Source organism: Balaenoptera physalus (assembly GCF_965194825.1).
Source record: "Balaenoptera physalus genome assembly, chromosome: 15".
Classification (NCBI taxonomy): domain Eukaryota; kingdom Metazoa; phylum Chordata; class Mammalia; order Artiodactyla; family Balaenopteridae; genus Balaenoptera; species Balaenoptera physalus.
Window position 1 is genome coordinate 93,502,113 of NC_138894.1, and position 14,078 is coordinate 93,516,190.

Genomic DNA, 14,078 nt, shown 5'->3' on the forward strand with positions numbered 1-14,078 from the left:
TGCACACAGGCTGGGTGGCAACCTTTCTGAGGCCCAGCCTTCTGGCCAGTGTGAGTGTGACAGATGGCGTTATGCATGTGTGAAGGGCGCAGGGCAGTGCAGGCCTGTGTGAAGTGCCCAGTAAATGGCAGCAATGATTCTATGCTGTTAATAAAAAGACAGCCCAGGTATCTTTTTAGGTTGACTGTAGAACGATGTCCATCCCATGCTATTCATCTTAAAAGACAGCTAAAAATACAGAATCATCTGGAAAAAGAAGCGGTCAAGGGCAGTTATCACTGATTATGGGGCACGTACTGTTTGAACTCACTGCAGCTACTCAGTGTCACCAGGAGAAAAATGATTTCCCATTGGGATGAGCAGCCTTTTCAGAACCTAATGCATTCATGAGTATAAATTCACTACAAGTGAGCAAATTCTGGCATCCTGAGTAAATTCTGGCTGAAGGGTCTTCCACAAGCATCATAGTGAATGTCAGCCTTAATTATGTCATCACTTTACACGGTTGTCTGAGCATCAGTGAGCTTCCAAACAATTGCAGTCTCAGGGTTTTCCTAAGCTCGGGGCTCCTACACCGTGGGGCATGTGCTCCAGCTTAATAGGTTCTTGTTTCGTTCACTAGTACAAGGTGACCAGGTAAGACGCCCTGGAAAGAAGCAGTACCTCCTCGTAGTCAGGGGGTCTGGAGACAGACGTGCAAGCCAGCCAGCTGGGCTGTGTACATACTATCAGTCTCCACGTCTGCAGACATGAGGCAAACTGCATCCGTCTCAGAGCGGGTGATGAAGACGTAAAGAGTTTCTCTGTGCCGAGCACATAGAACCCAGCACGTATATAGTAATCACTCAATAAATGCTAGTTGTTAGTAATACTATTACTGAAAGATAATACAACTGTAGCTCAAATTCATCTCTAATTTAACAGCAAACTGCAGACCAGCCTGGCCGCACAGAATGTGATTTACAATGAAGCAGGGTTGTCATAACACGTGTTATAAAATGTGGCTGGATAAGCCAGAAAGTCAGGTTTTTTTGGTAAAATCTTTGTTTTTTATATTTTCACAAAATGAGATTTGTGAGTTCTTATTCAAGTTGCCCTTGCGTCAGTTTCTTAGGTTGCACAACCTGATTTTTTTTTTTTTTTCATTTTGTTTGTTCTTGTTCTTTCTAAGGTATATCACGGATGATTTAATATACACGTACGTCGTGCCATCGTGACATGATTGCGGTCTTTGGGCAATGACCTCCATGAGACCAGAACACCACAGATGATGAAATACTAAGTCGTCAGGCTCCCAACACCCACCACCCTCCACCTTAAGAAGGGTTTATGGACCCCTTCTCCATCCCTCCCAAGAGCAGGACACCGGTTCTTCCTGACTCCGGGTTTCACTGGTTCTTGGAAGGGAGGAGCCCCTCACTCACTAAATGGGGCCTTCTCTTAAACAGTCACCCGACTGCTTCACGAGGGCACAGCCCCGCCTGCCCTCTACCTGCTTCTTCCCCAGCCTGGAAATCCAGCTCTCCCAGTTATGTGTAATCTGTCACACATGCAGTGTGGCTCTTCTTGCAAAATTATGAAGGATCAAGACCCTAAGTTAAGTGATCATTCTAGCGTTTCAGCGCCTGCTGTATGCCGAGATTTGGGGTGACAACGTCCAAACAAACAGGAGAGCTCAGCCTAGTGGAGGGATTGGCCACATAAACAGATGAACTAACATCCAACAAGGCTGGTGTTGTCATCAATGCAAACGATCTCCATGGGGGACACAGAGAATGGGTCTCCAACCCTGCCCTGGGAACTGGGAAGCTTGACAAAAGAGGGGACATGAGCCACGTCCTCGAGGGTGGCAAGGAGTCCCCAGGGAAAGCAGTAGGGCAGAGAAGGGACATTCCAGGCACAGCACAGAGGTGCAGGCGGCAGGCGACAGGGGTGTGTCCGGCGTCACCACAAGGGTCCCTGGGCAGGTCGAGCTGTGGGGAGAGGGGCGGGGGCAGCAGATGGGGACAGAGGAAGACAGGCTGGTGACACATTCGGGTGGATGGTGAGATTTACTCCACCAGGAAGTGGCCTCAACAGGCGCTGGGCCACCTCTATCTGATTGAGCCAGATGCCACTGCAGATACTGGAGGACAAAACAGCTGAATACTATCAATTTCTATGCTTCAACCTACTAAATTTCAAGGTACACAGAGTGACGCTGTGGTGTCCACCTGGCCAGCCAGGCTGAGGGTCTGGCGGGGGACGGGAGGGCAAAGCCGCTACGGCGGTTTACCGCATCCTTCCTGCCAAGCCCCCCATTTCAGGCACATGTGGCCCCCTTGGCCTCAGGCACCAGGAGCCTGTATTTGGCGAACCTTCTGGTATTTCTAACCACTGCCCCCCCTCCTCTCGTTCCTGCTCCTGCACCCCCATTTTGGATCATCTTCAGCACGATGGAGTCTTGGAAAAACTTCAGGTATCACAGGACTTAAAACCCTGCATAGTAACTGACTGTTCATACGTTTGCCTTTCTGGATGGGCAGAGTGTACTCTGTTTCTTATGCATCTTTCTATTTCCAGAGGCTGGCACAGTGCCAGGCACATAATCAGTTCTCAAAAATGAATAATAAACGAATAAACAAATCCAGGTCTGAATGAGACCCAAGAGAAGAGCGTACGTGGAGACTGACCGGGCTGCAGGCCTGTCCTCCCCAGAGGCACATTGAGGGAGAAGGCTGATTCCTTCTCCCGGCCTGCAGTCTGTGCCCCAAGCGTACCTGGTCTCCCCGGGAAGGAAGGTGATGGGCATGGTCTCCGGGCAGCCCTGGCCAGGGTGCCAGCTGGCTTTGCAGGCGGAGCAGAATTCCGTGTCGCAGGCTTTGCACTGCACCAGCTGCGGGGTCTGCAGCCCCATCTCCTGGAGCTGGCACACAGCCTGGCAGGTGGACGCCGGGCACCAAGTCCGACAGGGGTCCAGGAGCACCTCTGGCACAGGGAATAAAAACGGGCAAGTCAGACTCTGCAGGACCAAGGATCTGGCGGGGCTTCGGACTGATGGACACGGACTTCACGTATTTAAGGGAGAAAAGGAAATCAAGGTCAGACATAATATACCCTTCACGATCCGGGACCCATCTGGCTCCTCCTCCTCCCCCCGGGCCACTGCCCACTTCCCACTCCACTCACGTGGGCGACAGCAGATCCCCAACTACCCCCAGAGTCCTCGTGGCTCAGGAGCCCCTACATCCTGGAAGCCTTGTGGTCCAGGGACCACCTCCTGCTCCCTGCCCGCCTGCCCTGGGACATAGCTTCATGCAGTCAGGCCCATCCTTCAGGCTCGTAGCCTCACAACCTAGCCCGGGGTGGGTGTGTGTCGGGCATCCCAAAATATTGGTTAAGGATGGAAGGAAAAGAGGGAAGGGAGATGGTTGATTCTTCTTCTCATCAAAGGTCAGACCTCTGACTTATGACTGTCTCCCTCCCAAGTTCAAATCTAAGCCCTGAGCTAAGGACTGTACGGAATTCACTCTTCAACAGCAGGCTTTCCCTCTGAAGTGGAGCCCACGTCGCTAAGAAGCCTGATTTGATGAAATTAGTCAGGAGGTTTATTTTGAAAGACAGAACACCACAACACTCCCATTCCTTCACATCTGCTTTCATATCTCACATTTCTTTAAGTAACGGTCCCGAGCTGTCCTTCACGTGAGCCTGGTTACTGGTTCCTTGGACCCTCTGTCCAGTGTGACTGGACTCTCAATGCAGGCCAGCGGGAGGGAGAGCTGGGCAGGAACCCACACGGATGCTGACGCAAGGCCAAAACGCCGCGAGGGAGGCCAGAGGATTCCAGGGTGTGTTCAAAGGCCTCCAAGTCAGCCACGGAGGGTCGCTCTTGAGAAGGAAGGGACTGCATTGTGCTGGGAACTTGGAAGCAGTGAAAGGCGCCTGCAGGCTTCTTGGCCACGTGACCAGCGATGGCCGGGGTGGGTCGGTTCACCCACATCAGAGACAGGATTTGGAGGCACTGGGACCTCCAACAGGCTGGGGCTGTCATGAGCTGCAGGCGCCCGGGCCTCACTTCAACAGGCCACCCGTGTGTTTGCCATGTTCCCCAATCAAATGTGGATTCACCCCGCCATGAATGAGCTCCTGTCAGGTACAACAGGACTAAAAACCATCTCACCATCCAATCCAGGGGCTAACAGTAAGTATTTCAGTCTTTGAGGGCCATGAGGTCTCCATCCAACTACTCAGCTCTGCTGTGGTAGCACAAAGGCATCTGTGTTGATGCGTAAATGAGTGTTCCAATAAAGCTTGATTTATAACCCCAAGCCAGGGGCCGTACTAATTTGGCCCACTGGCCATGGTTGGCTGACTCCTAATCGAATCTAACTTTTTTTAAAAGGTGAATTAATCAACAGCACAAAAGTATCAAATTGGTAGGTCTGGCAGAAGCTTTAGAAGACTTGCTAATACAAAGGAATGCAGGCATTCAGGAAAATGTGATACTTTTTGTTTTTCTTTATAACAAGGTAAAATCTTCCTGATGCGCCTAATAGTGAGCGAAGGAGTAAAATTAGCTCTTGTCATGATGAGCTGAGAGTATTGGCTTTTCTAAGACTGTCTCTGGCTGTCCGATCCGAGGATGTAGTTTTGTGGGAAAACGCACGTGTGTGGGGCAGCGGCCTGCAGGCCCCTGGGCTGAGGAGGCAGGAGGAAGGCGGAGGGAGGGATGCAGAGGCGGCCTGGGGCACGCGGGGGACACACCAAAGGCCGCTGCCCCAGGGTCCTGTGCCTTTTAGCGGCGGCCCTCCCCCTCCCTCATCTGGAATTCTCTAAGAGCTCTGCCTCCAGTGCTGGTGTGCGTGGAGGGTAAGCCAGGGTTTGCGGCACCTGCATCACAGGGGCCCCATGTGCCCGGCCCCCGAGGACAGTGCTGCGGGATGTGGGCGCTCGGCCTGCCAACAGCAGGACACGGGCAGGTACGTCCTCAGCGGGGTCTCTTTCCCTGCCAGCTTGACAAGGTGTTGAGTGCTGTTGCCCCTAAAGGGACACCACTGTCCAGTTTAGACCCTTCCAGGTCCCACCGCTCCCCGCTTCTGCTCTGAGGAGGCTGTGACCTCAGGAGGGGACCAGCAGAACCTCTTCCTGCATCTCACGGCCGAGCGCCATCTTCCGTCCACTCCTCTTGGAGGGCACGCGTGGCTGCCGGGGGGGGGTGCTTTTCATGAAAGGCCCAATTATATCCTGCAGCGCACAGCAGCGGAGACCCAGTTAGGGTTTCCATGGTAATGACTTCAACAGTGCGACCTGTGTCCTTATGGCTACGCCCATCCCCATGGGAGAGACTCCCTGTGGGAGATGTAGAGGGCAAACACTCTGCCCCATCGATCTGCTAGCTCAGAACACCCTTCCGCAGTGTTGCCGGCACACATGCCCCCGTGGGCACAGCCTGGGCTCCTCTCTCAGACTTCTATTAAAATTCTACATCATCACCCCGCTGCTGGATTCTGCCAGCTGGATGTACAAGATGAGACGCGATCAATAGGAAAATCCACACTGGGCAACAGCAGAGGTTTTCTTTCCAGGATGTGTATATACATACATATCTATGTCTGTCTACCTATCTATGTATTACATGTATATCTTATACTATACATTAGATACATTATATCATATGATATATTATAACTATTATAAATATTGTATCTAATATTTATATATATACATATTTGTATATATTTTCACACAAGTCAAGCAGTGTATTTTCTGGCACACTAGAAGAAACTCATCTTAACTCCCATCTCCCAAAGGTATATTCATAATAGATTAATGAAGCAGGTCCCTAATAGCTCTACTTATCAAAAAGCCCAAGACTCTTTTAAAAGATGTTTTTCTTTCCTTTTTTTTTTTTTTAACAACTTTATTGGAGTATAATTGATTTACAATGGTGTGTTAGTTTCTGCTGTATAACAAAGTGAATCAGCTATACATATACATATATCCCCATATCTCTTCCCTCTTGCGTCTCCCTCCCACCCTCCCTATCCCGCCCCTCTAGGTGTTCACAAAGCACCGAGCTGATCTCCCTGTGCTATGTGGCTGCTTCCCACTAGCTATCTATTTTACATTTGGTAGTGTATATATGTCCATGCCACTCTCTCACTTCGTCCCAGCTTACCCTTCCCCCTCCCCGTGTCCTCAAGTCCATTCTCTACGTCTGTGTCTTTATTCCTGTCCTGTCCCTAAGTTCTTCAGAACCATTTTTTTTTTTTTTAGATTCCATACATATGTGTTAGCATACGGTATTTGTTTTTCTCTTTCTGACTTACTTCACTCTGTATGACAGACTCTAGGTCCACCCACCTCACTACAAATAACTCAATTTCATTTCTTTTTAGGGCTGAGTAATATTCCATTGTATATATGTGCCACATAAAGATGTTTTTCTTTCTTAGACACAACTGTCCTTTGAGAAGCACACTGTGAAGGTCCCAGCATCCCCGCTCATACTGGTCCATTTTCACTGCCCTGGATATATAAACAAACGCCTGCAGTGTGGTATGGTCGGTGGTCAAATAGGAGCTCGTGTGTAGTCCAGTGGGGCATGCAGGCAAAGGCGATGGACCTTCCCTGGAAGCTTGTTTGTTCCCAGCCTTGGGGGTCTTCCAGTCGGGAGAGTAGGTGCTCAGAAAGCACCTCACAGCCTCCCTCCTGGCTTCCTGCTTCCCAAGCACCTGGCTGGAGGACTGGGGAAACTCAGATTGAAATCAAGGCTCTGATATAAGATGAGACATGCAAAGTTCACAGGAAGACAGTGTTTGAAACTTTAACCATAGGACTTTTTAGTAACTAAAGGTTGTCAGAAAATCATGGCAACTGTCAGTTTTAATCCAGTCACCATCCTCACTTGAAAATGAATTTCAAAGGGAGAGAGTACGTTGAAACTTGCTCACTGATCCTGTCTCAGAATTTGCTCGGTGACCAGCTATAATCAATAGCTGTATTTTATTAGCCCTAACATTTTAACATTTCATTCAGACCGGTCTCTGGTCCTATTAAGTCTGAGTCCTTTTTGTGTTTTTTGCTGCTTTGAACGTAATGCTAGAAAAATGTTTTAAAGTGATGGGTTTGAGAGATATTTTTTTAACCTAAGTCGAGTTGGGTTCATTATGCAAAGGAAAAAAAAAAAATCTTTGACTAAGCTAAAGTTCGGAAGAAATAACACAGTTAAAATTATTATGTAGGAATATTTACCCAGCTGCGTTTTTAAATTCAATGTCATAGAAAGTTCATTTTCTTGTAACCCAAATAACTGCCAGTTTCTGTCAAGATTCCCACTGGAAAATGTTTTCAGAAGACGCTCAAAGTCTCAGAAATCCAAGTTAATTTTATTGCTCCACATACTGACGTTTGTATCACATGGCATTATATTTAAGCTACAAACTGCCCCAAACCAAACAATATATGGCATTTAAATAAATAAACTCTTGAAAACAAATTTCAATGCCATGAAAAATCCTGTTTGATTTTTTTTAGGTTGGCCACACATTACCTTTTTTTTTTTTTTTTTCTTGAGAAGTGAGCCTCAAGAGGAAATGCAGCTATCTTTAGCATTTCTTTAAAAAAAAAAAAAAAGAAAAAGAAAACTTTCCACATTCAGCTAAACTAAGAGTCTCTGGACACTTTCCTCTAGTCTATTCCGCATTCCATTCCCATCCTGATGGTGTTTTCCTGTAAACATGCCACCCAGGGCCGCATCTCTCATAAAGGCCTGATCCAGGCAAGGACTGGGAACCACTCCAGGAAGAGGGGGGAGCAAACTTCAGTGCTCACAAACCGAGCTGAAAACTTTACAATCCGATGCGGCATCTTCACGATAAAGTTTTACCTACAGAGCATCTTCTACCCACGTCTTATTCTGCTCCTTTTCAGGTGAGCCCAAGGTCCAGAATATATATGAAAACGAGGCCAAACAGAATCCACAGACTCTTTAAAAAATACCATGTTATGATCCTGACGTACTTCAGACAGCAAAGAGAAAGACCCATCCCGGACGGTCAGCGTGTCTGAACTCCAGAGCGGCCCGGCTCCAGCCAGCAGGGCTGGGCAGGGCACTGCGGGGGACCTGGTCCACACCCCACCCCACTCCCCACCAGAGATGGAAATCAGGGCGCGTCAGTTAGCCTCTGTGGGTGTCAGGTTAACAGACAACCTTGTCGGGCTGTTGGGAGACTTGGTGAACCAAGGACTCAGCACCCACTGGTCCCGGCGTGCACGAGGCAGCCTGTCAAGGCGATGGACATGCGTGCGGTCGGGATGCTGAGGGCCACGATTCCACCCTGCCTGACCTCGAGACTTGCTTCCAGGCCTTTGTATCTTTTAAATTCTCCGGAGGTCTAAGAATTAGTTCTCAGACTGTTAGGCCTTAACCTGGCTGGAGAACAATGCCCCACGAGGGTCTCTTTAAACTGCCCCCAAAATCCCAAACCCCTAGAAGCAAGCTGTGTTTCACGAATCTTTCCTGTTCCTAACTAGATCCCCAGCAGAGGCCTTCCAACTGTGAGCTCTGCAGAGAATTCAAATGACAGCCGAACTTTACAAGTCTACTTTACATCAATGCTTTCACTTCTGCTGTAGCCAAATGATATATAATCACAATCACCAAAAGCACTCCCTCGAGTTACCCGGATTCTGTCACAGGAATCATAACTGGCTAAGACACGGGGGCACCTACCTCTTTCAAACTGTAGCTTTTTGTATCTTTGCATGATTTCAGCTGCAACCATACACTCAATCTAAGGGAAAAAAGAAAAAGGAGTAAAACAATCTGAGGGCTAGACTACAATGCCAGGTCAGCCTAGACAGAGCCCATGACCCCCCATCGCTGAGGAGCCCACGCTCGTGCACCCCAGTTTCCCCAGTTGAACATGCCTCGTTCTCCTGTAGGTGGCCCTGTTTGGGGCAGGCAGCATCAGGGCAGCTAATTGCAGTTTCTAATCCTTCCTTGATCAAGAGTTCCACATACTGTTTCAGGCACTGAAAAAAAAAAACCAGAAATATCTGTAAACATCTTTACTTCCTTAAGGCTGAAGGAGCAGTGAGGCATTAAAAAAAAAAAACAAAAGGACAAATGAAACACATTGTTCCAATACGGTTTTTTGTATATTTGCCGTGTAGCCATAGCAACGACCAAATTAGGGGTTGTATTCACTCAACAAATATTTGCGGGGTACCTCTTGTGCACCAGGACTAGGGATGCGGGCTGGAGCCCTGGGCCCGACCTCGGCAAACACCGTGCCAGTGAGCCCAGGGCAGAAGCAGAGGCATCGAGGGATGCAGGGAAGCCGTGTCCCTCAGACACACATCAGACGTCAGGCACCATCTTCAGTGCCCTATACTCCATTGTTTCATGTGCTCCTTAGAACATGCTCGCAGGAAAGGTGTGACCATGTCATCGTTCAGGTGTGAACACTGAGTGACCAAAGAAGGAACTGCCAGCTTACCCAGACAGCAAGGGCAGAGCCCAGATTCCAACCCAGCCTCGCCTGCCTCTAAATCACCCCTGCACCCCACACCGAGAACCCAGAATGGCTGCCCATCCTCCTTCAGTGACCCCTTACTTACTGGGCAGTTACTTGCTACCACCTTCCCCTACTTGGCAGTCTGGCTGGACATCTGAAGTAAGTTCAGAAAAATCAGTGAGGGACACAAAGCAAAGTTCATACCAAAGTGAGGAGGCCTTTCCCAATGCCGGTTTACTCTTGCTTCACTGTCTGCTAGTCATAGAAATCCAATACTCCCTTAAAAAGCACTTCGTAAACAACAAGTAGAAGAAAGGTCATGACCTTCCCTAGTTGCAAGCTCACTACCAAATGTGACTGAGACAAACATTGAAGCGCTTACATCAGAACTCAAAGAGCATGGGAAACCGGACCTTTCAGTGAAGGGAAGCAAAGCACAGTATCTCACCAGAATCTCGAACCTCCTTTCAGTCACAGCCCAGTGTAATACCGGGGCTCATAATTCCACCACCACTACACTATTATAATGACACTATTACGTGTCATAGTGATTCATCAAGAAAAGCACATAAACTGTTGGTGGGAATGTAAATTGATACAGCCACTATGGAGAACAGTATGGAGGCTCCTTAAAAAACGAAAAATAGAACTACCATATGACCCAGCAACCCCACTACTGGGCATGCACCCTGAGAAAACCATAATTCAAAAAGAGTCAGGTGACACAATGTTCACTGCAGCACTATTTACAATAGCCAGGACGTGGAAACAACCTAAATGCCCATCGACAGATGAATGGATAAAGAAGATGTGGTACATATATACAATGGAATATTACTCAGCCATAAAAAGGAACGAAATTGGGTCATTTGTTGAGATGTGGATGGATCTAGAAAGTGTCATACAGAGTGAAGTAAGTCAGAAAGAGAAAAACAAATATCGTATATTAATGCATATATGTGGAACCTAAAAAAAAGGTACAGGTGAACCAGTACGCGAGGCAGAAATCGAGACACAGATGTAGAGAACAAATGTATGGGCACCAAGGGGGGGAAGCGGCAGTGGGTGTGGTGATGGGATGTATTGGGCGATTGGGATTGACACGTATACACTGATGTGTATAAAATTGATGACTAATAAGAACCTGCTGTATAAAAAAATAAATAAATTAAAATTAAAATTCAAAAACAAAAAAAAAGAAAAGCACATAAGCTGTTTCCTAAGCCTCTTCCTCCCCCCCCAAAATGTCTAATCCATTTCATTATAAGAATGCATGGTTACTAGGAACGGATGGTCCTAAAATCAGATCCAGCTGCAGTTTCCACTGGTTCTGTGCTTTGAACAAGTCTGCCTCTCTACCAGCCTCATTTTCTGGACCTGCATTTTAGGGTGGTTCAGCCTACCTCATGGTGGAGTCGAAAGAATATTGTGCAAGAGAAAGAAGTCGAGGACTTCCCTGGTGACTCAGTGGTTAGGAGTCCACCTGTCAATGCAGGGGACACGGGTTCGAGCCCTGGTCCCGGAAGACCCCACATGCCGCGGAGCAACTAAGCCCGAGCACCACAACTACTGAGCCTGCGCTCTAGAGCCCGCGAGCCACAACTACTGAGCCTGCCAGCCACAACTACTGAGCCTGCGAGCCACAACTATTGAGCCCACGTGCCACAACTACTGAGCCCATGTGCCTAGAGCCTGTGCTCCGCAACAAAGAGAAACCACCGCAATGAAGAGTAACCCCCGCTCACCGCAACTAGAGAAAGCCCGCATGGAGCAACGAAGACCCAACACAGCCAAAATAAATAAATAAATAAGTAAGTAAATAAGTAAATAAATAAATAAATTTATATTAAAACACAAAAAGAGAAAGAGTCTAGAAGACGACATGGAAAAGAGTGTATGCTCAATATATAAATGACAATTGATCTAAATGGGTAATTCTCACCATTTTAGCAAACCAGAATATTTCATTCACTAAAGACTCTAAAGATGGCAATTTCTTTAAAAAATAGAAACCAAGGTAATCCTCGAAAAGACCCATCTCCTACAGCCTCTCTCAAGAGCACTGAACAGAACGTTAAGACTCCACGTGTCAATTGCAGCCTTGGTGCCTACGACCCAAGGGCCCTGTATCCCTCTGTCCTGTCCAAGCTCCCTGTGACCACGCGGGCCCTGAACTTAGGTTTTTCCCAGATCATCTATGTTTCACCAATGCAATGATGATGAAGAGAGCTCCAGAGAACCGAGTAGGGATGAGCCTGATCCTGGCACTCCCTCTGAGGCCTAAGATGGCAGAGGTTTCAGAGGTAAACTCATCAAAACCAACACAGGAGCTTCCCAGAACGAGGGAGGGTCAGAGGAGGAGGGAGGGGGTCACGCGGAGCCTCCATCAGGCCTGCACCTCTTCAGGAAGACGGCACCATGGTTTGGTGGTGCGCTGAACCCCCACAGCAAGGTCTGTTCACAGTGGGAGGCGACTGGAAAGTGAATGTCCTGTGTGGGGCTGGGGGCAGGCTGAGGAGGAGAAACACGACAGGCTTCAGAGCTACAGAGCCACCTGGAATCCCTGCCCTTCCAGGCAGAGCCGCGGGCCGGTTATGTGATGAGTTTGGGCCACAGCTCCCTTGACTACAGAATACAGATGCCCATCTTGCTGGGCTTTTGCAACGGTAAGAAAGAAACTATGTAAAAGCACCTGGCACAATTCCCAACACACAGACCAGCTAAGTAAGAGGGACCGCTGTTACCTGCTGTGTGTCTATCTGGGTGATAGATGTCTTACAGTCATAGGTGAAAAAAAAATCAAAACCTTAGCAACAAGATCATTATTTTACTTTTTACAATTAAGTTTGTCTAAATTGAGTCTCTGGAGGACACTGGAATGCCGTAAACTGATAAAATGCTGAAAACTCTCCCAATACTGTGCAGAGAAGTACATGATGAGAGAAGGTTTACAAAATGCAACAATGAAAGCTGGTGTGAAGCACACACCCGGGGGGGCATCTCCGTGTCTAAACGACGCTGTTGAAGAGACTGCACGTATCAACAAGCAGTGCGTCACGTCTGCGGAGGACTGCCTAGGGGCGCACGTCCTATGCCATTCGCAGGCCTCTATGCAATTTGCAAAATGACTGTGCTCTGGAAGCATCCATTTGTTTACTATATAAAAAGAGATGAGGATCCAAGTGTCTGACCAAGCATCCACGGAAAACAAGCCCAGGATTCTTCCAGATATAAAGCAGGCCATGACTCACAAGCTCTGTTTTTCAATCTAATAGCAAAAAGATGTCCTGAAATGAGCACAAAAAAATGCCAGAGAAACCTCAGTCAAAATATACAGGACAAAGGCAGGCACTGATGTACTGATATTTCCTGCTATCGTATTAGTTATAGCTCTCTGTAACCAAATGCCTCAGGACCCTGTGTTAATCACTACCTGTGTTAGCCAACTAAACACACAGGAGGCTCTTAGGAGGTGTTAATCCCTCCCATTTTATGGAGGAGAGAACAAAGCCCAGGGAGATTAAAAACGGGCCCAGAGGTGGAGTCCGTAAGCGGAGGAGCTGGAGATCAAACCCACGTGTGCCTGACTCCAAAGAGGTGAGGGTTTTGATTTTCTAAACTCGTGCCTTCTTCCTCCCCAATCAAGAACTCTTTCATAAGCAATCATTTATTACTTATTTTCTGTTACCTCATGAGGTTTTATTTTTTTTTCAGTACAAAGCATTGTATGCATTTTAAAGTGGCAAAGTCTGAGTCAAACTAGACTGTGTCTTTATGTGTCCCTGATGCTTGGATGCCAGGACATTCCATGACATCAAGACCCCAAGGCCCCTGTGGGAAAAGATGCGGGTGCAGATCCTTAAGACGCACTGTGGCTGGGGCTCCAGTGGGGTCCCGCCTCGGGGGCGCGGGTGGTCAGGAAGGCATCCCAGAGATGGAAAGCTGGCCAGAGAGACAGGACGTCCCAGCAAAGCAGCGTCTACCACACAAAGGGCAGGAGGAGGGAGGGGGGCTGTCGAGAGCCGCAGAATGTTCCAGGCCTTTCGTTTTCCACTCTGTCGTCCAACTCTTTGAAACCCAGTCCAAAGGCAGAGGCAGCACTGCTGATCTGCTAAGGTACCTCCGCTGTGTCAGAATGTTTCTGCCAAGGAGAAGGGGGCCACAGAGACACCTCTGCCTAATGTAAAGTCTGCAGCAAGTCAGAACTTCATCTGTTTTCTCCCTTGGAGGCCTGCTGGCTACTGATGATGCTAAAAGCCGAAAGGGACCCCCAGAAACTGTGCTCAGAGGCGCCTGAGTAGCTTCTGCTCACCAAGACCCACTGTGTACGAACGTCCGTGCAGGCAGCTCCAAACAACTGCGGTGGGGCCCCCACGAACAGTGTCCAAACAGCAAGGACCCTGGAATCCCCGCCCTGGGTTGGAATGCCAGCGAACCCGCTTGCCAGATGCGTGACTGGAGCAGGAGCTGCGCCTCTCTGAGCCCCCGTCCTCCGCAGTGTGGAATGAGACAAGCCTGGTGGCCAGAAGAGGATGCGTCTACAGTCGGTGCCCCGGGGCCCGCAGCGCTCCGGCA

General features: G+C 48.5%; 1 protein-coding gene across 9 annotated transcripts in view; it reads right to left on the minus strand.

Annotated features, from left to right (window-relative positions):
* Nucleotides 1-14,078, minus strand: part of RNF144A (ring finger protein 144A) — a 115,327-nt gene that overhangs the window by 17,130 nt on the left and 84,119 nt on the right. For all 9 annotated transcript variants that reach the window (XM_082427596.1, XM_082427595.1, XM_082427590.1 and 6 more), the window contains 3 exons: nt 8,914-9,018; nt 8,717-8,777; nt 2,760-2,967 (listed from right to left, as the gene is read on the minus strand). In XM_082427596.1, coding sequence (XP_082283722.1) covers nt 2,760-2,967; nt 8,717-8,777; nt 8,914-9,018 — 374 coding nt within the window. The remainder of the gene's footprint in view (nt 1-2,759; nt 2,968-8,716; nt 8,778-8,913; nt 9,019-14,078) is intronic.